The 24,355-nt window shown below is 37.9% G+C and overlaps 9 protein-coding genes across 9 annotated transcripts; 3 read left to right on the top strand and 6 right to left on the bottom strand.

Moving 5' to 3' along the window:
* Positions 1 to 115: 115 nt before the first annotated feature.
* Positions 116 to 933, top strand: PAAG_00574 (hypothetical protein; the record flags this gene model as incomplete). The annotated part of the gene is made up of 2 exons (XM_002797989.2): positions 116 to 124; positions 193 to 933. 2 exons carry the CDS (start codon positions 116 to 118, stop codon positions 931 to 933), a joined length of 750 nt encoding a protein of 249 aa, XP_002798035.1.
* A 756-nt stretch (positions 934 to 1,689) lies between these two features.
* PAAG_00573 (hypothetical protein) lies at positions 1,690 to 2,048 on the bottom strand (the record flags this gene model as incomplete). Its single annotated transcript, XM_002797988.2, has 2 exons — positions 1,690 to 1,874; positions 1,988 to 2,048. 2 exons carry the CDS (start codon positions 2,046 to 2,048, stop codon positions 1,690 to 1,692), a joined length of 246 nt encoding a protein of 81 aa, XP_002798034.2.
* Positions 2,049 to 2,570: 522 nt separating this feature from the next.
* Positions 2,571 to 3,155, top strand: PAAG_00572 (hypothetical protein; the record flags this gene model as incomplete). The annotated part of the gene is made up of 2 exons (XM_015844065.1): positions 2,571 to 2,816; positions 2,976 to 3,155. The coding sequence occupies 2 exons, from the start codon at positions 2,571 to 2,573 to the stop codon at positions 3,153 to 3,155; spliced, it is 426 nt and encodes a 141-aa protein (XP_015700400.1).
* A 519-nt stretch (positions 3,156 to 3,674) lies between these two features.
* On the bottom strand, positions 3,675 to 4,333 carry PAAG_00571 (hypothetical protein; the record flags this gene model as incomplete). Its single annotated transcript, XM_015844064.1, has 4 exons — positions 3,675 to 3,757; positions 3,844 to 3,898; positions 3,948 to 4,010; positions 4,112 to 4,333. The coding sequence occupies 4 exons, from the start codon at positions 4,331 to 4,333 to the stop codon at positions 3,675 to 3,677; spliced, it is 423 nt and encodes a 140-aa protein (XP_015700399.1).
* Positions 4,334 to 5,417: 1,084 nt separating this feature from the next.
* PAAG_00570 (tubulin gamma chain) lies at positions 5,418 to 7,363 on the bottom strand (the record flags this gene model as incomplete). Its single annotated transcript, XM_002797985.1, has 8 exons — positions 5,418 to 6,086; positions 6,138 to 6,224; positions 6,288 to 6,491; positions 6,548 to 6,730; positions 6,820 to 6,873; positions 6,970 to 7,067; positions 7,216 to 7,256; positions 7,356 to 7,363. 8 exons carry the CDS (start codon positions 7,361 to 7,363, stop codon positions 5,418 to 5,420), a joined length of 1,344 nt encoding a protein of 447 aa, XP_002798031.1.
* A 260-nt stretch (positions 7,364 to 7,623) lies between these two features.
* PAAG_00569 (hypothetical protein) lies at positions 7,624 to 8,538 on the bottom strand (the record flags this gene model as incomplete). Its single annotated transcript, XM_002797984.1, has 1 exon — positions 7,624 to 8,538. The coding sequence occupies one exon, from the start codon at positions 8,536 to 8,538 to the stop codon at positions 7,624 to 7,626; it is 915 nt and encodes a 304-aa protein (XP_002798030.1).
* Positions 8,539 to 10,221: 1,683 nt separating this feature from the next.
* PAAG_00568 (sulfite transporter Ssu1) lies at positions 10,222 to 12,058 on the bottom strand (the record flags this gene model as incomplete). Its single annotated transcript, XM_002797983.2, has 7 exons — positions 10,222 to 10,368; positions 10,435 to 10,720; positions 10,811 to 10,961; positions 11,041 to 11,186; positions 11,284 to 11,320; positions 11,391 to 11,620; positions 11,862 to 12,058. The coding sequence occupies 7 exons, from the start codon at positions 12,056 to 12,058 to the stop codon at positions 10,222 to 10,224; spliced, it is 1,194 nt and encodes a 397-aa protein (XP_002798029.1).
* Positions 12,059 to 19,672: 7,614 nt separating this feature from the next.
* On the bottom strand, positions 19,673 to 20,807 carry PAAG_00566 (aflatoxin B1 aldehyde reductase member 2; the record flags this gene model as incomplete). The annotated part of the gene is made up of 2 exons (XM_002797981.2): positions 19,673 to 20,190; positions 20,273 to 20,807. The coding sequence occupies 2 exons, from the start codon at positions 20,805 to 20,807 to the stop codon at positions 19,673 to 19,675; spliced, it is 1,053 nt and encodes a 350-aa protein (XP_002798027.1).
* A 1,064-nt stretch (positions 20,808 to 21,871) lies between these two features.
* PAAG_00565 (hypothetical protein) lies at positions 21,872 to 24,248 on the top strand (the record flags this gene model as incomplete). The annotated part of the gene is made up of 4 exons (XM_015844063.1): positions 21,872 to 22,099; positions 22,459 to 23,057; positions 23,151 to 23,893; positions 23,989 to 24,248. The coding sequence occupies 4 exons, from the start codon at positions 21,872 to 21,874 to the stop codon at positions 24,246 to 24,248; spliced, it is 1,830 nt and encodes a 609-aa protein (XP_015700398.1).
* Positions 24,249 to 24,355: the final 107 nt, after the last annotated feature.

The following is a 24,355-nucleotide window of genomic DNA, read 5'->3' as shown; positions in this document are numbered from 1 at the left end:
ATTTGGAAACGATTTTTTTACCAAAAAACTCACATATTGCTTTTTGTTACCGGACGTCAATAAAATCGACCTTCGTTGAGCCTGAACGACCCCCGCGTGCGGCAGAATCGCCCAAATGGCAGCAGTATGTGTATTCCAACCAACCAATTGAAACGGATTGAACTTAAACTAACAAAACACATACTCATGTAGTCCCCGCAACTTCCCCGGCATCTTTCCGCTTACCTATCGAGTCTCACATCACGCCCTGGTGTTCAATCCACTCTTATACTGTCACGGAGAGATGGCTCTATAATACAAACCACCGGTCTCCTTGCCACACGCCCGACTCTACCCTCCACTCCTCCAGTCCCAGCATCAATTCCCAATCCGGCCCCCGCCACCTCACCAACTCCAAAGCAGAAAATGACAGATCCTGGCAATACAGCGGTGAGAGATTCAGAAGATTCTCCACGACAAGCACAACGCCAGTTGGAGCAGCAACAGCAACAGCTCCATCAACAAACCTCTGCCACCCCTTATAAGCCCAGCCAAGCAGAAACGCTAGCTGCACACATTTTCTCCTTTGTATCCAGCGCATCGGCTCTAAGCACATCGTTATCGAAACCACCATCCTCAAACGATGATAGTGGTAACAACAATGAAATGAATTATGGTGGGTCTGGCACAATGGGAACTGCGCGAGGGGTGAATGGAAACGGACATGTGAGGAATGAAAGCGGGGAAAGCGAAGGACACGAACAGGAACGCGAAGAGGATGACGAGCTAAAGCTGCTCCGACTTCGGACGAAGATCCATGAAATTTTAATTATACCGGATCGGAAGTTCCTGTTGTGTGTTGTGCATGATCTTTCCGGCCCGTCTGGAGCAGGTAGTGGTGCTGGAAGTGGTGCTGGACGTGGTGCTAGCGGGGGAGGTGGGTTTAATCGGTAATAATCATAACCCTGAGAGTGAAATGGTTATATTTATTTTAATTAATGGATGGTATGCATATGGATCTTGGAGACGGAAAAGTGGATGAGAGACTGAAAGGGTAGATCTCTTTCCAGTCAGTATGAGCGGGAGAAACTAGCACTTTTGTTTTGAAATTTGATACCCACCACCGCAAATCCTTTGAAGATATGAATAACATGACTCCAAAATCGATCCCCATTTTGATATTCAATTCAATATAAAGGGGAAGGTAGAGCAATAGAGACTTTTACTTCAGCAGAGTGTGGTCTCACCTCTCATACTTTACGCAAACTAGTTTGATAATTGCTTTCCCGGGGTGGAATTCTCCAGCTCTGCTTTGGACCCCTCAATTTGATGGGTACGGTGGACCAAGATGAATGTAGTACTCTGAGGCTAGCCGGGAGATAAATGACAAATAGAGTAGTCAAATTTGCGGGTTAATCATTTGAGATATATAGCACAACACTATATTAAGTATGCTTCATCGTCACTTTCATGGAAATTTGACATCTCAGCGAAAGACAACCAAGACCCTATCTCAATTCCGTTCCCGCAAACACACAGCGTAATAAACATCCCAAGTTCCCTCGCACCTCAAATTTGACAACGTGAACGAGAGAAGATCCACAACAGAACAGCACCCCTATTACGAAACATGTGATCTGCCGGGTGGTGGGGTCCTCAAAATGGTTGAGTATTTACTTTTTATCACCTACATCACGGACACGAAGGATATCACATCAGCAGAGGTGCATCGTTTGTTTTGGGATATGTATGTTTACCACCATCGCCAATTGCACCTGAAACCTTGGATGCAGTGTTCTTAGCTGCCTCTGCAGCTCCCCCGCCAGTCTGCTTCGCACTCTCAACACCCTGTTGCACCATCTCGGAGAGCTTTTGGGTTGTTGTCTTAGAATCTCCTGTGGGATGTATATTGATACGTTAGCTCCTAGAAGAGCTTGGTTGCGGTTTACTTTGCTAAATGGGGGGTACGATAAAAGGTCCATCGCGGGAAAGATGGGATATAACGTACCTGGCTGTGTGGCGTCCTTGATTTTATCGCCCATATTATTACCAGAACCTTGGTCTGCCATGATGTATGTAGATGGGGTCGATGAAAGTGGTTGTCTCCGGGAATCGAATCTATCTCCGTAAGAGATATTTATGTCCTATGAGAATTCCTTTTTATGTGGAAGACGGAACAAATATGAAGTACCGCAGGGTCTGACTGGAGTGACGTTTTACTTTCGGCCCAAGATAACTATCATTTAACTGTGGATTTGGATATTAAACATCGATGTGGAAGTTTGAATATGGTTTTCTACACTCTACAACTGGATAAATACATCCACTACATTAAATTGTCCTTTTAAGTTGATCATCCTCTCCGTTTATACTTACTTGTGGATAAAAAAGCAGTTAATTTATAGCTCGCAGAACTGGGCAATCAACATAGTTAGTTTACAGGTCTCGACATGTTAGCTAGCTAACTACCGAAAGAATTGACGTCACATCATGTGAGCAATTTGATACCGCACCTCTACGTAGGAGGTATTAGACAACCACGAAATCCATATCAGCAGCAGAATGGCCTCTACCAGGGCTTCTCCTCCAAAATGACGACGTCCCAAGATAGGCTGGTGGAGACGAAAATGGTACAAGTTGCGAATCATGCAGAGCCCCCTCCGGCTTCGGGGGAGTATCACACGTCTCTGGCACCTCAAACAAGAAACCTGCCTTACTCTGCTGCGACTTTTGCTACCTGGTTCAACCTTTTCCTGGCCCTACCATATCCCCGAGTCTGTTCCTCCATTGCGCCTGGTCGAAGGACCCGGACCTTTGCTGGATCCGCCAGTACGAAAGTGACTTGAAAAACCTCCAAGCAATCCCATTATAGCGCTCGCACGTACGCCCCTGCGCTCTCTTTCTCACATGTATGAGGCGACGATGGTGGGGATAGCATGACAGTTGCGATTAGATATGAAGTTGAATGCTTCTGACATCGGAGTCGGCGGTTGTAGGATCCACATCGTATCCCTGATCCACACGATCCAGATCCGATTCGCTACGCAATTATTGCTTGTTTAGTCGAGTTTATGCCGGAGGTTTTTAACTTCAACCTGAGCATTGGCATGAGGAGAGATGGGAATGATGTTCATCCGAAGGATTGGGATGGCTCCAACAATTCATATGCGCCCTAAAACTAGTGACTGTGGACAAAATATGTACCTCCTGTCGATAAACAATACCTGCGAGACGTCATGCCTGAAAGGATGCTTCATTCTGAAGGAAAACTAGAGTTTCATGAGGAAGTTGATAGCGAGGTTTTCGCGCGGAGAAATATAGTCGCATTGGCGGAGAGGTTTTGGAGGATTTAGTCTCACAACCGACTTTTATTTGGCTCCCGGTTGTTTGTTGGTTCAACCAGAGTAGCATGTGTTTGGTCTCACATCTACGAACCGAAACCTGCAAGAAAGCTTCCCCTGCGGTAGAACCTGTCCGGGGTCCCAAACTCGTACGGCGTTGTGGTGTATTGAGACAGAGCGGTGTTTTCACGCTCAAGTCTTCCATAGACCGTTTACATCGTTCGGGACTAAAGTATTGATCAAGATAGGAGGTACATGCTATTGATTGAGACTACCATTTACATAGTTGCCCATGCAACATATCATTCTAGACTTTCCGCTGAAAATTCGTACATATGCTAGCGTTAATGCGCATCAATTCAAATGAAGCGCCTCCTCGTCCTCATAACAGAAAGGCATCTCCCCAGATCGTGCTTGATACGCCTCCGCAACTTTATCTAGAACATGATCCTTTATGGCAACGTCAAATCCGTTTCTGTTTCTAACACAGGACGGTATCTCATTTGAGTGAGTGGTCCTTTACGTTCTTTCATCAGGGTGTTCAATATTTCAAGGATATCCTGCATATCGGTAGGTGCCTTGGTATGGTTGGGTTTGTGGAGAGACGCCTAAATTTTGATTCCAGACCCCATTCCAAAGGTGTGCTTCCAACACCCTGAGATGCTTCCCAGACAAAGGGCAATGTTTTTGCTTTATGGCATCGGCGAAGAGATATCGGCAAGAGGGTACAGTGAGGAATAGAGTGACCGAGTCATTCGTCCAATGGGCCCAAAGCTTAAATAATTTCTCACTTGAACCATAAGAGAGCGCAGGAGACCAATAATTTCCCTATCCTTAACGTGCTCAGGGTCGATGATAATGTCGATATCTTCCGTCAACGATCGATTTTGGAAGTAAGAGACTGCTATAAAGCCCCCCGGGGAGATCAAAGTAATAGAAGAAAAAGCATATATCATCTCGTTTTCCCCCGACGCTTCGTCAAATGCAGCGAGTCCTACGAACTTCTCCGTCATTGTGCTTCGAATGCCCGAGATTTTCCTTACCCCGGTTCATCTTCTCCTTGTCATGGACGTTCTCCGTTCCATCCAGGACTTGTGTCGAATCCATTTTGAGACCATTCTTTCGCAGAAACTTTGTCACATAAGAGAATTGTGGGCATTCAAATTGGGATTAGCAAAACTGATAAGGGGGCAACAACTCTTGAATTGTTGACATTCTTTAAACAGGATGACTTTGTATTTTATTGAGTGAATGATCTCGGGTGGTTCGACACTCTGCATTAATGTGAGTGTACGCTCCTCAGCCACGAAATTATGCATCTTCTCTGCAAGTTTTCCTAGCTTCTAAGTAGCACTCAATCGAATGCACGCTAGCGATGCACCATGGTTCTTCTGTGACCTGGCTCTATAGGTTCCCCGCTATCACAGGCGTACAAAGGAGTAGTTTTTTGCTGCTAGAATCGATAACTGCACCAACAATTCACACGACATTATTTGCAAAGGGCTTCTGACCTTCGCTGGATAAAGGCGTGTACCCTCTAGACTTGTGATGATTATTTTTGCGATTATTTTTCGAACGGGGTTAGAATCGTTGCCTGATGGGTGTGGAACGAAAATAATTCGTTGTGAAGCAACCTACTTTTCAAACAGACCCGGCTTTGCATGTTGGGTGGGTGACTAGGCTCGTCTGCGCGGGGAGGGAGATCCAATGCGGTGTTGCCGTAGAAAAGGAGGGAGAAGGAAAATTTATTTCAGGTAGTCAATTAACGGTTTATTAGGAAATTCGTATTGAATGCTGTAATGTTCCCCCTGAACCTGTTTCATCCATTTCCCAGAAGCAATTAATTTTCTAGGAGACATCAGGGGGGCTCCAGGACCTTGAATAATGTTACGTAAACGACCGCATTTAATAACACCCTGGTGTTAAGAAACAAAAGGGAAAAAAAAGATATATGGGAAATCAGGAAGCATCGGGTAGGGGTCGGAGAAAACGTGAAATAAAATACCCCAAAACTAACGCCAGACAGAGGAAGCAATGGAAAGGGTTCAAAATAAAAGAACAGAAAAAAAGCAACCCTCGCACCAACGCTACTAGTTTTTAGCTGTCCTCTACATCTGTGCCACCACCGGCATAATCGGGTCTTTCCGCAGACTCGTACTCCGCAATGAGATCCATGACGACAGTTCTAGCTTCGTCGAACTCTCCTAATCCATCAGCAAAGGGAGGTTCCTTCTTATACTGCTCCAAGAACGCATTCCGCTTGCGCAGTCTGTCATACTGGCTAACAATTCTCTTGAAGAGGGTCGCCACGGAAGTGTGGTTTGCTATCATCAAACCACTGACACGATGAGTGTTTGGTAGGTATGGTGACCGCTTGGGAACAGCTACATGGATGCTGGCTGGTCCCCAGGGGATGAAAGTGGCCAGACGGCGTTCACGGATGCGGAGAATTGATTTGTCGACATCGGTTTGGGCAGCCTCTCCTTGGATTATATTGAATATACTTATATAGCAGCTGGTTTTGCTGGGGCTAATTGACACCATGCGATTTTTGGGCTGGAGGAGTCGACGCATAACATCTAGGACGGTGGTTTTCCTAATGGTCTTTGCTTGTTCGACATTGTCACTTGTGAAAGGGGTGTATGATGTGATGAGGAAGCGCGTTCGAGGGTCTGGGATTAGATTAGCGAGAATGCTGACAAGATCGTTATGCATGTAGCCAGGGTATCGAAGGGTGGTGGTAGCCGCAGACATGACCGTAGAAACCTGTAGGGGTCAGTAATGTCCCTGTGGGGTATTTTCCTCACTCTCACTCACCAATTGGTTAGTTTGCTGGAATGAGGGCTCTTGTACATGTAGCCTGTCTGCTGCGATTCTGGAAAGGGCACCATTGTCCACGACAACCTAACCAAGATAGTAAGCTAATGATGGTTAAAACATTAAAGGCGATGGCTTCCTTGAACATACAACTGAATCAGCATTTTGGGTTAATCTCCTCATGGCCAGCAAACTATTGTATGGATTAACAACAACATCCGCCGCTTGTGTATCAGGGAAAACAGAGTAAGTCTGAATTAGTTTTTTTGGAAAGCGATCGTTCATTCGTTCAAGAATATAGCTCCCAAGTCCGGATCCCGTTCCACCTGCGATAGAATGAAGGAGCATAAATCCCTATTTTTGAGAAGTAAGATCTCAAACTCCCAATAGAATAAGTGCTCCTGGCCTACCTCCAATGAATCGCTCCCATCCGCTTCACGATCAATCATATCAAAAACTTCTTCTTGCACAATCTCACCAGCCGCATATCCAGCTCCCCAGTTATTCCCGGCACCAATTCCCTGTCTGCCAATGAAGAAGTTCTCGGGATTATAGATGTTGCGATATGTGCCGGTTTGGATTGTATTGAGAACCTGAACGACAAATAGCGCCGAAGTCATTAGCCAACATCATCTTATATAAATCTTCTGAAATGGTATCATCGATTTCTTAATGGACATACCCTAGGTTCTAAGTCTAGTAATATAGCGCGGGGAATATATCGAGTATCATCGCTCTGTTATCGAAAGGAGGGACAAGTATTAGCAAGACATTCGTTTTCAATTTATGTCCGTTCTGCACAATAGGAGCAACTAGCCTGATAGAAAAAGACATCCTTTCTATCTCCTCCCTCGGTCGCAAATTCGGCCAAGTTCCCATCTTGGTTAATCCCGTGTTCAACACAGAGCTGCTGCCAGAACTGACTGCCAACTGAAGGAACAATATATCAGCCTCCATTCCATATATTCACACCACTAACCCCACCCAGTCAACCAATTCCGCTTGCTCGGCTTATATTGCACCAGGGAGCATCGAGTTAAGATTGGTACGTGGCTGTTGTATGCTTCCTCTGACGTACCGTTGTTGCCGCACTGGCCGGCTTGGATTGTGATTATTTCCCTGGAATTTGAATAGATTAAAAAAAAAAAAAAAAAAGTGAGAAAAGAACTGCAACAAGATATTGGACACCACAAAAAATGGAATATGCATTTGACTTACCTTGGCATCTTGTCGTTGCGTGAGGCCGGAGGTTTTGTTCAAGGAAACGCGTCGTCGTGTTGCATGTGTTAGGCGCTTAAATATTATAAATCAACTGATATTATAAATAAATAAATTGACTTCTGTACAGCAGCTGTGAGAACTCCAATAAATATATTATATCTCCGCAACAGCTCAACACAACAATAGCAACAGGACATCAGCAGCTCATCAACCGCCACAGTTACTCAGGTTTATTCTGATATTAAATATGTTTTTACTTGCGTAGCTAACCAATAACAGTCTCATTTAATGCGGCAATCAACAGCTCAACTCCAGCAATAACTCCATCGACAATGATAACCTTGTCTCCCTCCTCCCGTCCAAGTGCCCTTTGACAGCCTTGACGGACAGATTTGTCCATACCCGCCATTCCAGCACATCCAAGACATATGGCCACTATTGATCTATCTGTGCTCTTGATTAATCGCTCTGTTGCTTCCACCATTCGTCTCTCGACCTCTTCTGCAGGTGTTGTGTGCAACTCAACCGCACTCAATCCTGTCGTCTCGACGCCAGCGAATAATGGCTCCAAGTTCACATCATCATGAACTCCGATACCTGACAGCTGGCGCAGTAAATCCTGTACAGCGCATCTAAATATATCCTTCCATACCTCTCCCGTAGAAATAATTCCAAATGATGAATTACTACCAGCTCCCCCAATGGCTTTTCCAACATTTGGAACAGAAGAGTACACGGAGGAGCGTAGTATGGAGATACTCTTCGATACGCTCGCTTCGAATATACCCGTTACATATTTCTTTCTGGATTGACATTGACCTTCACCACCTCGAACCATTGGATCGATGCCAACCTCTTTATTCAGCATACCCACAAGCGGATGGGCTGAGTAACAAGCGACCAGAAATGCGTCGTATTTGGGTACCAGAGGTTTCAAATGGGGTAAGCAGTGGAGCGCAGAAAGAAATGCATCAGAATTGCAATTAATGCTGGGGATTCCCTCTATTTCCTCCCCGTCTGGCCCAACTGATGACTTTTTCGGTGCAGTAAAATAATCGATATGGGTATTTAAATAATTGAGGTTTTGGATCAGGGATTTGAGCGAATCAGTCATGTGAGTGGAGGTATTGGGATTTATTATCAGGATGGAGAAAAGTTCATCTGAGGTAGCGGTCTCCATTTCATCATCGGTTCACTTTCAAGAAATTAGGTCGACTAACAACAAGACAATGAATGGATGGTTAGTCAAACCACGGTTAAATGATCGTCGTCATTCAAATCCCCTGCGGGTGGAAAAAAAAAAAATATGTAATATTCTCAAAGATCCGATGCTCTCCCATCCTCCCCTCCCCTCTTTGGGTTGCGTAGAGATGCTTGACTCCACATGCATTCAGAGAGCCTATCACCACGTGATGGCACTTGGGTTAATCTCGAAATAGCACTTGATTCAAATGGTAACTAACTATCTTGGTATTACAACGTAATCTTTCACTGAATAACATCACTGAGCGGATAGCCTCCCATCTCAAACCAAGTCAAATTGTGAAATTAAGCAACCACCAAACTAGAATTTCTCATATAATTTATATATATCTATTTCCTAGGTCTGTTGGCAGGTTCTAGCAGTGTGATCAACTACATTACACTTGCTGCAGTGCGGTGGAGCTCGCTTTCTAGATGGCTGGTTCAAATCCTCTACCCCCTTATGTACAGCTTGCTTGAGCCGTAGCTATTCCTTCCTCAGCTGTTAAAGCTTCATTCTGAGCTATAAATGTTTGAGCTTGCTTCTTCTTACACATTTTCTTTTCAACTACAGCTCTTAGCCTCTTTTTTTTTCTTTGTTAAGATAGCAGCACAATGTATGATCAGCTGGCATTTCTTAATCAGCTGATTAACTGCTTGATTGATTGAACTGAATGATAGCTTCATACACTGCTTGATCCTGCTGCTTTAGAGCTCTAACTGTCTCACATTCTAAGCCATTTGCAGAGTATAGAATGACTCAGATTTATAAGTGTCTGAGAGAGTAGAAGTATGAAGCTAAGTATGTAGATCTGTAAGAATTTTATACATCTCATACAGCTCTAGTTTTATGTTTTTAAATTCATTTTTAATAGTAGAGTTCTTGAATGCCTTTTTTCTAACTGCAGAATAAAGTGTTAATAAAATCCTTGTTGTTAATATGATTGATTTCTAATCTTATATAATTCTCAACTCTTTGTCTGTATATTTTTTTAAAATGTTTTAAAGCATCTCACATCAAGTAACTATAAAAAATAATATATATAAGCTGACAAATATAAAGATATAATAGATTTCTTTATGCAGTGCTGATCAAATTCAGATATACTGTGATTATCATATTTATTTATAATCAATAACTAATTAATTAGTTAGTTAACTAGTTAGTCTATATCTATTAAATATATAAGCTCTGATATACTTCTCAAAGATCTTCTTAAATCAAATTATAATTAGTTTTATCTGTGATTTAGTCATTTTCACTAATCTTAATTACTTAGCTGACTGATAGTTCTTTATAACCTAATAGTTTATAGTTCTTAATATAATCATTATAGACAGTATTCAGTTAGTTAATAAGAGTCTTCCTTCTTGATTAGAAGCTGGATCTTTTGATTTGAGGGGTTTATTGAATGATTTGATGAATGTGAGTGATTTGAGGTGGGAAGCTATCCACTTAGTAATGCTATCCGCTCGGTGATGGATTACGTTAGTTATACATACTACTACTGAAAATCGGCTCTATGAAGTTGGTTAAGTCTCACGCGATCAAACAAACAGCAAGTTAAGCATATTAGCATATTGACGATTTAGTGACGATCGTTTTATGAAAGACTGTAAATCAAGACGATTTGAATATTCTCCTTTTCTTCCTTTTTACCCGCAAGTCACTAAGACATGGCGCGTAAATGATATTCCCGGATATAACCCCCCTGATAGTCCCCACAGAGACGATTATCCACAAAATCACAACGCAGAGCGCTAAAATCTATAAAGATGTCAGCAGAATCCAATCCTTGTCCGATGGTAGCTTGAACAAACAGATGATCCTTACCGTGCTAAGGACTTTGAAAAACTGAGATGGCATTTCTTTCGACATCTGTATCGTGCAATTGGCAAAGACACCAAGGGGGAATATGGAACTCCACCATCCCATTGAAAATGGAAGTCTCTTGTGACTAGCAATAGCCAAGATTGCATGGAACAACCATAGGAGTCCAAACCCCCAAAGAATCAAGGCAATCAAAAACCCTACCGAGTAAAATACATTACCGGCAGCTGGATCAAGAGTATTGTTCATTGGAAAGAATTTCCGGGCGCCTGCGCCAAGTTTCAGGATCCTGAGGCCAGATTAGCTTTTCAAATACGTCGATGAATACGGGAGCCCTAACAGGTTCAGTAAATCAAGAAATGGTCTGGGGCATTCTTACACAAAGCCTCCCTGTCCCATTGGCCCAAGCGGAATGCAGGTGCTAAGGATTATGGACTTTGGTGGCAACCTATATAACGCCAGCCTCCCAAAATAGACTCCTAGAATTATGATTGAGAATGACAATCCAAGTCCCCAGAGAATATACGAAGCTAATAATATACATCCCAGTGTCAGTAGCCACTTCTGAACATCAAAACATTTTCGAAGAAGGGATGTAGCTGAACGAACCTATTATTGTCCAAAGACTAAGTTGTGGAGACGGTAGGGTCTCTGCCACTACCGCACCTGCGGCTGCTGCGACGATTGAACTAACAACGGGCAACAGCCATGCCGCCGACATCGAGGTCAATTCCGACGGCTTTTCAGGCATCATCCTGCTTTCTATTAGCCGGAGAAACTAAACCTGACCTTTCCAGAAAAAAAATGGAGAAAAGAAATGATACCAACAACATGAATCTGGTATATACTTACAAAAGGAAAGGGAAGTAAACGGCACATATAGTGGCAACTATAGCATCAGCAATCCATAGTGCCCACACGACTACTTGCACCCATTGCCCCCATGCAGGCACACATACCAAAGCTATCATTATCACGATGGTAGCGAACCCCATTGGAAATGTCCCAATGAATAACGACTGAAAAGGATGCTTGAGCATCACATGCCAAATCTCTGGCCAGAGGGTGTACCGCAGGATCGAGATAATTAAAAAGGATGAGAACAAGAGTAGGTTGAGCCCGAAAATGCAGACAGATATCCAGTAAAGCCATGTTCCGTTGTATGGGAGGCCAAGTAGGAGAATTGAGACTATGCCAGTGCCCATGTTTACAGTGAACCAACTACATACAAGTCATGCCGCCAGATAAATTGGTTAGCAAAGTTGTTTATACGTAGTTAGTTACCCTATCTCTCTCTCCCTCTCTCTTTCTTTGGATAGATATATATCACAAGTCATCCTAATATAAAATATGCTGCAGGGAACAGTCACTCTGCAGGTACGCAGTGAAACGATCTCCGCAGACCATATTTCGGGAAGACAGTTACTCACGATGGTGTGAAATTTCGCACTATCTTCCTCCACCCCTTATCACATCTAGCCAGCTCCTGAAGTTCATCGTCACTTGGTGCCTCCTGGTTCACGCCTTTCTCCTCTTCATTTCCATTACCCTCTCTGGGCCCATCATTTTTTGGGGGGGTGTGATCAGCTCTTTCTACATCGTTTTCTTCATGAGAGGAGTTGGCCATCGTTGGAGCGCACGCTTCGCAGGTATCTGCAATCATTCGATCTCTGGGTCTCAAATCTCAATCGCAACAGGAGAATAAAAGGGGGAGGCGAACAACATACTCTCCCCGCTTTTTCAAATATGAAATTTTTGTTCAAAAATCCGTGTGATATGTGACTATGCGCAGCAGACCACTGTCAGTACGATTCTTTGTTGATGATGGATTTCGAAGTCGTACATTCTCATACGGTGATCACATTTGAAAATTAATATTAAACATTGAGCTTTAATAACTCATGTCAGGAAGTTGTCTCAACCATAGATATATGCTATCTGGAAAATTTGCCACCACAGGTCTTTAGATTTAATCATTAGCCTGTTTTGACCACAAACATAAGCAATTCCCCAGCCCCCACAGAGCGGATCAAACCGCTGAGGATCACACCACTGAGCGAATCAATAAACCGCAGAAAGCTCAAACTAGATTTTTACCTGAAGTTCCTACACATAACATCAAATTAAATTAAATTAAGTTACACTAGGATTAGAACATCCTGTTCTTGAATGCTCAAGTATGCTACAGTTATCAAAATAAATTACTTTTTAAAAATAGATATATTTAAACTATATTTTTATAAACTTAAAATATATAAAAACTTAAATAATAAAATAGAGTTTAAATTATATATAATTAAAAAGTTTACTTTTAAAATATTTAAAATAAATTATTTAAATATTTAATAATTTAATATAAACTTTTATTTTTTTAATTGATATATTTATTAAATTTAATTAATTTAATATATAATAAATTAACTTTATAATAGTTTTTAATTTTTAAAATATAGAAATTATATATATATATGTAATATTTAATATTAATAAATTCTTTAATAAACTTTCTAAATGATTGAATGATTTTTAAATGACATTTAATGTGAAAAACTAAGTACTATAAGTTCAAATCTTGCAGAGATTATTCTCATATCAACTGTGGGTCTACTCCACATATAAATTGCCATCATTTCTATGTTGAAAATCATATAAAATGCACTTAACATTTTTCTCTAGTCATTACTTTCTCAAAATTTAATTATTTATCAAAAAGCTCATCAATTTCATAAATTGTAAAAAGGTTGCTATTCTATCATATGTTATGATCTTCAATCTAGATGAAGATAAATGAGTGTTTGACCGCCAACTAGATAAGCTATTTCAATGAATACTGATGTGATTCTAAAATAGAGGTCTGAGGAGTGATCTTCTTATATACTTCTTTCCACTAGGCGGTTGCTATGCCGTTGCTAGGCAGTCTCTGTGGAGTAACTAGTTGCTAATACACTTTTACGACAACGCCAGTTTCCTTGGCCCAGTAGTAGACAACGCCATCACATCGTACATGTGTAATAGGCTAACCTCTGGTTGACAATCTTTCATAATTGAAAACTGCTTACTGTCACAGCTTCAATCTAGACTGCTACCGAGCCTCTATCACTAGCAAGCTTCACCTGTAGCCGAAGGGTAAGGTTAAGCCGAACGGGAGTGCCGTAAGCTTGATAACTAGGACAGGGGGTAGTGCCACTATCACGAGTAGTAAGGACGTCAATTAGAGGATCCTTATAACCAACGATAGCTACAGCTAGGGGGTCAGGTGTGCGTAGGGCTTGAGTGAGACGGGCACCTAAGAGGGTGTAGAGTTAGGTGGTCAAAGCTATGACAAGTATAGGAGTGGGGATGTATCAGATAAACACAGACACAATGTGGGTAGGGTGGAGTAGAGATCAGGTAGATGAATGGAGAATATAAAATTGATCGTGATCAAGAAGATAGGCCTCTTGATCCTAGGGGTAATGAGCGTGTTTATATACATGATGGAAACCTCTTGATAGATCTGACAGCCCATGGTATATAGTCATACCATCCTACCAATCTACCACCCAGTAGACTTGGTAATGTCTGATAGATAGTCATACCAATCTATCAATCTATCAATCACGTGACCATCTCTTTAGGTTAGTCCCAGAACCCAGGGTTATTCTGTCTGAAACCCTAGTTCCTTTATCCTCTGCAATTCTTATCCAATGATCCCTGGGAGTCTCCTGTTGGTTCACAACATAGACGCAGGTGAAACAGATGTTTGATTGCCAGCTAGATAAGCTATTTTGATGAAATACTCAGATGGTTCTTAAAAGATGAGTTCAGAAGGCTCTGTTTATATACCCCTTTCCTTAGCGCAGTTGTCTTATTTTTTAATGTGATTGCTAGGCAGTTCCTGTGTTTACAGAGTATTTGTTTATGAGGTAATTGTGGAGTTGATTACTATGCTGTTGCTAGGCAGTTGCAATTACTCTTTTCAGCTCAGTGGTCTTACACTGTCAGAAAGTCTGAACAGAGTCTGATTTATATAATTACACTTACAGCTGAATTAATCTTTCTTTTGCTCAGATTTGTATTTTCTGTAAGTTCTTGCTCAATTACTGTGATTTTAATCAGTGTATATTATACAGTTTCTCATTGAATAATTAAAATAACTTTGATATTAGTGTGTATTAAGATAATTTATAAATTTCTAATTAAGATTTCATGCTATCACTACTAGATTGAATAATCTCATAAAATTTCTTTCAACATCAAGTTTTCAAACAGAGATGTATATTTTGACATGCTGAGTAATCAAAATATAATCTTGATATTCATTTACTTTGCTGCTGATATAACTTTCATTTATATTGACATCAGACACAATGTGATATCAAGACTCTCTATACTAGCTTCTTGTCCTTACACTGCTTATCATACTGCTTATTAAAGCACTTTAGAATCAGATTCTCTAGGTTCTCACACTAACTAAAGAACTATTTTCATACTGCTTATCAAAGCACTTTAGAACCAGCATCTTTTAGAGAATCAGCATCATCTCAAAATTCAGCATTCAGAATCAGCACAGATCAGCACTTCTTAAAAATCAGTCCTTTGGCATCAGCACTTTCTGGAGAATAGAATCAGCACTTCATGAAGATTCAGATCACTGCATTGCTAAATTCTCATTTTATGAAAGATTAGAGATAAAATCTATTGCTACTCATTTATGTATATAAACACTTTGAATTCTCAAAGTTTCTTCAAGAGATTCAGTGATTAGCTACTATTCAATTCTACACATACATTTCATCCATTGCTATCCTCTTTCCTTCATAGCGCTCGCAGCATCTATACATCTACCTTCTTACAATCTTAATTATAGAGCTTCTCACGCTTCCTTTTGACACTTAGTTCATTCATCTTAGCGTCCTCACACACAAATTGATTATTTTGATAAAGTCATTCATTAATAATTTAGATCAGAATTCAATTATTAATATAAAAAATAATTATAAATCTTAGATGTGAATTCAAAGTTGTTGATAAAGCTATTTATAAAGTTTATATTAAGAAAATAAATTTTTTTTTTTTGAAATACTCTATTACTTTTTATGTATATATTAAAGTTTATAAATATATTTACTATAAAATCAATAAAGTAAAAATAAAATAAAAAGTTAAATTTAATAAATAATTTTATAATTAATATATATTATATAATATATATTAATTTATTAAATTAATTTTATTTATATTATAATTATAATTATTTATAATAATAAAAATTTTTAATTTTTTTAATAATTAATTTTAAAATTTTTTTTATATAATTTTAAATTTATTAAAAGGTTTCTTAAATTATAAATATATTTAATAAAAATATTTAATAATAAATTATAATTAATATTAATATTATATTATTATTTTCTTAAATAAAATAAAGAATATTTTTATTTTTAATAATATTTAACATATTTTATAAAATAGTTATTATTTATTATAATTTTAATATAAATATAGATAAATATATATTTAATTATTAATTAAAAAATATTTTATAAAATAAAAATAATTACTTTTTTTTAAATCTTTAATTATTTATTTATATATTTTAATAATTTTAATTTTATTAAATTTATTATATAAAGTTTTTATATTAAATTATTATAAAATTTTAATCATTTTATTTAATATAAAAAGTTTTTAAAGTAAATATAATTTATTAAAATATTTTTAATTTTTATTTATTTTATATTAATTAATTTTAATATTTTATTTAATTATTTTAATAAGAGATTATTTATAATTTTTTAATTTATTAAAAGAAAATATTAAATAAATTTTTATATTATTAAATAATTTTATTTTATAGTTATTACTAATTTTCTTAATAATTTTTTAAAAATTTTTATTTTATTTTATAAACTTTTTATTAATATATTATATTTTTAAATTTTTAAATAATAAAAATATTTTATTTTTTATTAATAATATTTAATTTATAATTTTATAATTTTTTATATTTTTTTATATTATTAACTATCATCTTTTAAAGTTTTTATTTAAATAATATATTATTAAATATTTTTTTTATTTTAATTTTTTTAAAAAACTTTTTAATAGTTATTTTTAATTTAAAAATATTTAATATTTATATTTATTAATAACTATAAAAAGTATTATTTTAATTAATTTATTTATTAAAACTTTAGCTATATAAGTTATTATTAATAATTATAATTATTATTATTTTTCATTTAATATATATTTAATTAATAACTATGACACTTATTTAGTTAAATTAGAATTTAATTATTTATTAATTTAATTATCAAATTTTATTTATATTATATAATTAAGGAAGTTTATTTTAATATAATATAATATTTAAAAAAATTATTATAAAAAATAAAAAAATATAAACTATCATTATTTCTATTAATTAAAATAATAAAATAAGATAAAAAAAGTTAATAAAAATAATATTAGATAAATAAAATATTTAAAAAATAAAATAATATTTTAAATTCAATGTTTATAATTTATATACATTAAATATCAATTTTATTTAAATTCAAAGTTTATTCTTTAATGATAATTTTTATTTTCTCTATAAACTTAATTACGAACTTTCTTTTTTTTAATTTAGTATTAAAAAGAAAAATTATATTTAATTGATTAATTGAATATTTTTTTTTAGTTTTTTTCTAATATTATTATTTAATGAATTATTAATAATTATTTACATCAATTATTTTAATAGTAGTTTCTATAATATAAAATTTAAATAATATAATTTTTAAATAAGTAGATCATTTAAATGAGTAAATTATAAAATTATTATATATTAACTAATTAGATTATAAATTAAATCATCTCAATATCATAAATTTTAATTTAATTAAATTAAATTATAATAGATTGAGAATATTTTACTTTTATATAACTAACAATATTATAGTTACTATATTATTATAGAGTTTATTGATATAATATGAACTCAGATATCTAAAACTTATAAAGTTGAATAATTATCTGTTCAATAAATATAGTAGATGAAATAATAAATTTTGAACTTTACTTTTAATTAAATCTTCTGTATATTAAATTTAATATCTAAATCTATTTTATTTTTACTTCTTTATTTTATTTATATTAAATATATTTTGATATTATTTCTTTATAATAGTGGCATTAAATGTGTTATATTCATAAGTTTTGATAATTTGATCAAAGTCTTTTAATATATTATAGGATTGATCTTTCATAAGCTCTTTAATCTTTTTCACTTGTTATTGTCAAGGCTTCAACCTAGGCGCAGGTGAGACAGATGTTTGATTGCCAGCTAGGTAAGCTATCTAGAAAAAATACTAAGATGGTTCCTAAGAAATGAGTTCGGGGAAGGCTTTGTTTATATAGCCCTTTTCTTAGCGCCGTTGCCAGGCGATTCCCACGTTTACGTGTTATTCGTATGCGGGGTAATTGTGGGGTTGGTTGCTATGCCGATGCCTAGGCAGTTGTGATTACCGATCGCCTCGGTCCGTGGCCTTACGCTGTCGAGGAGGCTGGACGGAGCCCGTTCTACGCCATCACAGTTACTACAATTGCTAGGTATTATTAGATATTATAAGTACTTAGAATGATGTACTAGATCTGCTAGATTATGATATAGAAGTATAAAGTTGAATATCTAGCTACTGAATAATATAGTTAGAATAAAATAATATTATTTCAATAGTTTTAAAATCACTTTAAATGATTTAAGCTTTAAAAGTTTTTATATATACTGCAGAATAAGCTTCTAAGAAATTAATCTTGAAAATATTATTAATTTCAAGCTGTATTTATTATTAAAGTAGATTTTCATATGCTTATTTCAAAATTGAAAAAATACTCACATCTAATAACTTCAAAAGATGGGATAAATAAGAAGAAATGAAAAGATAGATAATTATATTATTCTTGCAAATTTAATCAAATTCAGAGATAAAATAACTACTGTATCTACTCAAAATAAGAAGAATAGAATTATCAATCTGATATAACTTTACTTCTGAAATAAATATTTATATAGATCATTTAATATCTATTTTATCAGTAGTTCAGTTATTAGAATTAATATCAAGTTTTCAATTACTTGAAAAAACTTCAAATTAGTCTTTCAACAGATTCTGGTTTTTAAAAATGATGTATAAAAATAGAATTTATTCTAATACATTAAATAACTCAAGTACAATTACTCATTTCTGATTTTTAAACTGTAGAAGCTTTGCGCAATTATAATAGTATTTACTAGTAGTAATAATTTTAATAAAAGTACCAAGTCTTATTGTGAAGTTAATCTCATTAAAGTTATATATTTTTTTTGATAAAATCTCATACTCAGTAATTAAATTTTTCAAAATCTTAAGTCAAGTCTAAATAATCTTTATATTCTCATATTTAACCTGGTTATAATTATAGTGTCTGAGGTAATGAGTCTGAAAGTAATATGTTTAAAGCTATAAATAGTATATTAATAGATTTAACATTCAGTTTTTATCAACATAGAGAGAAGTATTGATAAAGATAATAAAATTTCATATAGTAAGAAGATAATTAGCTGTATTCTCAATGAATGCTAGCTATAAAGAAAATTTTTACTTAATTAAATTTAGGACTTATTCAACTAGCTTATTCTCTTCCACCTGAGTTAATTTGATTGAATTTGCATATAAATTCATGCAAGCAGTTCAGCTACTGAGTTGATAATGTAAAGCAGAAAATGATATATTAAATATATATGTAACTTCATAAATTAAGAGTATTTCTTGCTTTTTTAAAGCATTTATTACAAGTTCAAACCTTTTCTCTCTCTCAAGAGATTTTGAAGTATTTTTATTATGAATTGATGATAAAATTGCATATTGAGATAAATGAGTAGTTAAATAAAAAGATATTTTGAACTAATAATCTGCTCACTTGAGTGATCTACTCAGTTGAGAATTACATTAGCTTATTTTCTTCACTTGTGTCAATTTATGTTGATTCAAATATCAATTTATTCTTGAAAACTACTACGGTATTATAAAATAGTAATATAAGAAATATTATATAATTGTGAAGCTTTACAAATTGAGATTTTTTCTTATTTTGAATAGCAAAAAATTACAAGTTCTATTCTTCACTCTCTGTGAAATCTGCTAAATTTCAATTCCAAATTGAAGGCATTCTCACATATTGAGTGGGTGGGTTAGGGATCTGTGGTTGTGATCCGCTCGGTTGGGAAATTGCATTAAACGCTGGACCCAAATAACTCTTTTACGGTATTATACGTATACTTTAAATCCAAATGCCAATAATTGACAGTTGTGGGCTTTGTAACCAACCACGCCTCATCCAGCACCTTCACAACCTCCTCTGGCAACGGACCCTTCTCAATATCCGCTAGATTCTCCTCTAACTGCCCGAAGCTGCTAACGCCAATGATAATTCCATCACGCTCGGTTAAGCTAGTCCCCATATTTAGTGCAGAGTGATGTCGCAACCAACGGAATGCGGTTTCAATTAGGCTCAGGTGATGTTTCTTCACGACGGGTTCAATAATGCGCAGAGCGTCGAATGTGGCGTCTCTGAAGTACCTGTTGCGATAGTTTGATCCAAGACTGGCTTGGTCAGAGAATCTGCCGGACGAAGGGATTTCGGCCGTTTTATATTTCCCGGAGAAGATACCACCGGCCAGAGGATTGTAGACCACAACATCGATACCGTACCTTCTGCAGGCGGGTATTAGTTCGGTTTCAATGGACCGCGCTGGAGGTGGAGGGGTGAAAAGGTGTCAGTGGACCGCTAGACGTAGAGTGAAAAGAAAAAATTGGGAAAGCGGAGAACTAACTGATAGCATTATACATGGCCTGATAAATCGTCGGCCTCACCCAGCCCCGCTCACGACACATGGTAACAATCTCCGCAACTTCGAAAGCGGTATAATTGCTCAAACCTAGCTGTACAAACTTTCCTTCCTTATGCAACTCATTAACAGCTTCCAGTGTCTCTGCGAAGGGCACAGATCTGTCGGCTGCATGCAGATAGAATATATCCACAGAGTCTGTCTGCAGCTCCTTCAGGGACTCATTGAGTTTCTCTCTCACTACATTGGAGTGATGGTAACCTGGTTTGCTAGGATACCATTTCGTGGCGATCTTGAGACCTCTTTCCTTCCACCCTGCTTGAGCCGTGAAGGCTTCCTGCTTTCCGCCAACGTAGATGCGCGCGGTATCAATTTCATTGTAGCCCTGCTGCTGGAAATAGTCGAGACATTTTTTGGTTTCATCTAGGGAAGTGATCCGGGCACTGCTTTCGGGATCAGGTCCGAAGGTCATCAAACCGAGGATCACTCGGGGCTTTGGGTTTTGGACTACAAGAGGCATGTTTCGGATGTGAATGGATGCAGTTATAGAATTTGCTAGAAAGGTTGGAATTGGTTGGAATGTGTGACTGTGTATAGGTGACTTGGTTCGTCGAAAATAAAGCATTCGGTTATGTTCTATGATGCGCTTTTATAGTTTTGGAAATAGTGCCCATAGATTGATAACCTTGTAACCTGAGAGTTTGGATGGACCGAAGCTGCAAGGCAGAATGACATCATACTCAGATTCGTGAAGTTGGGTTTAGTAAATATACAAGAAGAACTCCGAGGGATTTGACCATGCGTACTTTTAAAGACACATAGATTTGAAATGCTTTTACAGAATAATGTATAATTTGAATTTATAGTATTTGATATTTCCACCTAACTATAGCTTGTTACTTCATGGGGTGACTGATAAGATCGGTGCAAGACTTTTATTTCATTTGGAAATAGTATTTAAACTTCATTACGGTCAGTGGAGTGACCTAATAGACAAATCTGTATCTTGAGAGAAGTTGCATGAAATAACTACTCATTTGGTCTGTACATCCCAAAAGCATTCCGAGAGTATGCGTCCAAGAGATGCGTCCAAGAGATGCCCTTGTGGGTAGGGTCGATTCTTTCTCCTGTCAAACAGGATGGAGGAATGTATAAGGCTGTAAAGGTTGAGATATCAGAAGAATATTTCTTTCAAGGCCATAACGTCTGAAGAGTATCAAAATAAACAGAATACTTCAGCTATCGCATCAGACGAATCTGGTTTAAACCCAAAAGACAAGTTGCAGGCTACCAGACTACAAGGGTTCAACCATGGAGAGACTGGGGTCACCAAAAACAAGAGGTCATAATATCAAGTTAATGCACCTTCAAATGGCAACATTTGAATCTTCAACTTCGCGGGTATGATGGCACGGAGATTGAAATAACAATCCCCGTACCTTCGAGAAGAGGACACCCAATGGTTGGGTCCTAGAAATCTCCGCAGCAGCAAGATATGGAGTGAAATGGAATGGAATAGAATAGATTATAGATCGTGGCTCGAGTGAGTGGCTAGATATGTAGCACGGAGACTTGTCTGGGTACATGGATATTATTAGCTGCACAGCCTTAGAGGGTGTAAGACAAGTCCGAGTCTTTGACAACGACCCTGTGGACTCGAAAACCACGATCGGCAGCCTGGTTAGGAGGCCGACAGCTTCTGCCACCGTGGAAATCTACCGCCACTGCTTCTTGTGCTCATTGGGCTGTTGCAGCATCTCAGCAATCGACCGACAGATTTGGCCCGCCAAATTCGATGACGGCTGTGGCTTGGTATGACTAAGCACAATCAAAGGAGGAGGCGCCGAGATCGAGAGAACGGGCCGACAAGCCCTCGGTGATTCCGTCAGAACACATGGCTGAGGCGACATCAGAGGCCTCGAAATTTCAATTTGTTGCGAAATTCCTGTATATAACTAATGTTGAAAGGTGATCTGTTTGCTTCTACTGTTCTGCTCGATCCGGTGCGGCTTCGCCGGTGCCACAACAACCACTAACTAACTAGTTGGTACGCCTGATATAATTCATCAAAACAGAACGAGTTAGGAACGAACTTCTCAACTGTCATGAGCAACGCGAGCGAATCTGCGAATAAATAAATATAATAACTCCCTGTCCTCGGCCCTACATAGGTAGTCAACGACGGTATTAGCCCTCTTCATCGACTCTCAAGTCCATTAAGGGGCCAAGTCATTAACAACTCCGCCGCTGGCCTTGATCCAACTCTCGACTATACTCTATTGAACTCCGAGCAGTCTTCTGAATATAATCAAACCAGAATCTCTTCTCAACAGGGCATACCTCGACCTTCTAGTGTCAGCCCAAATGCATCGAACCAGAATACCACCAAAAGAAAGATTGTCTTAGGATCTTCCCAATACGCCAAGGACGAATCTGAGGACGAGTTCGACGGCGAAATGACGAGCAGTAGACCCTCCTTGAGCCGGATAAGGGAATCTCGATCCAAATCCAGTTTGCCGTTGCTGAAGGATGAGGAGCGTGGTCGGCGGATAAGCAGTCCAGCTTTTGCTGCGGATGGAGAGGACGTTCGACCTAGGAACTCAACACTCAGAAGTAGGACCCCAGAGTATGACAGCAAACATGCAACCCAAAGGAAATATTATATCGCTTCATTTTTTCTCGTCCTGAGTTTGATAAGTTTCGTTGTACAAACCGAGACTGCCGTATATATTCAACATGATTTGGGGTGGGAGAAGCCGTACTGCATGCTGTGAGTCCAATTAACTTTTGAAAAGAAAGAGAGGATTTTATTCCGTGTTCCAACCAATAATAAATTTCTAATGGCTTTGTATTTTTGGATCAGTTATTTTACCCATGGGTCTTGGGTTTTTCTTTGGCCGGTGCAGCTGCTGTTGCTTCGGCTCCAGAAACGCAATCTGTCGTGGGGAGCATTTTGGCGGCGGCATACTTACATTCTCCGGACCACGGCACAAATGGTGGAATCTCGTAATCTACACCTCACCACTCGGGACCTCCGTCAGTCACCAATACCTTACATACTCCGCACCACTGCTGTCGTTACCACCTCCCTGACCGTTGCTGGCGGTTCATGGTATGTTGCTGTCAAACTAACGACAGCCAGCGACCTAACTGCGATTTATAACTGTTCAGCCTTCTTTGCTTACGCCTTTTCGATACCCTTGCTGAATGACAAGTTGCGATTTGACAAAGTGTTCTCTGTTGCTGTTGCCATCGTCGGCGTTCTTATTGTTGCCTATGGTCCGTCCGGCACTTCCAAAGGAGCTGCAGGCCAGGATGCCAAGGAGGCATCGAGTCGAGCGTTTGGGAATGTTATAATTGGGATTGGAAGTGTACTTTACGGTTTATATGAAGTCCTGTATAAAAGACTTGCTTGTCCTCCTGAAGGCACAAGCGCGGGCCGTGGTGTGATCTTCGCAAATACCTTCGCAAGTCTAGTCGGAGCGTTTACGTTACTCGTTCTTTGGATACCATTACCACTTTTGCATATCCTTGAAATTGAAACGTTTGAGTGGCCCCGGGGTGAAGCAGCACGTCTGCTACTGATATCCGTCATCTCCAATGCTAGTATGTTGACTTTTTCCTTCACTGCCTGACACTGCTATTGGGATCCAAATTATTATTTCCATTTCTTTCTGCTAACTGGGCTACCTCTATTCCAGCTTTCTCCGGATCTTTCCTCGTCCTTATTTCTCTCACGTCCCCCGTTTTATCCTCAGTCGCTGCCCTTCTCACAATTTTCCTGGTCGCCCTCATCGACTGGAAGCTTACCAACAAACCTCTCACCTCCGCCTCGATATATGGGGGTATTCTTATTATTCTAGCCTTCTTCCTGCTCAGTTGGAGTACATACCGCGAACTAGATGAAGAAAGGAAGAAAAGAGAAGCCGACAACGGACCTGATTCCGAAAGCGATGAATGAGAAGCGCATGCCGACAACAAGTGTACAGCAGATGAAACAAGAAACATCATAGAGATGGGATAACATGAAGCACTGCTGGTTCAGTTTTACATACCTGAAAGAAAAGA

Source organism: Paracoccidioides lutzii (genome assembly GCF_000150705.2).
Source record: "Paracoccidioides lutzii Pb01 unplaced genomic scaffold supercont2.1, whole genome shotgun sequence".
NCBI lineage: Eukaryota > Fungi > Ascomycota > Eurotiomycetes > Onygenales > Ajellomycetaceae > Paracoccidioides > Paracoccidioides lutzii.
The sequence above is the reverse complement of the archived record's forward strand: the minus strand, read 5'-3'. Positions and strand labels throughout refer to the sequence as shown.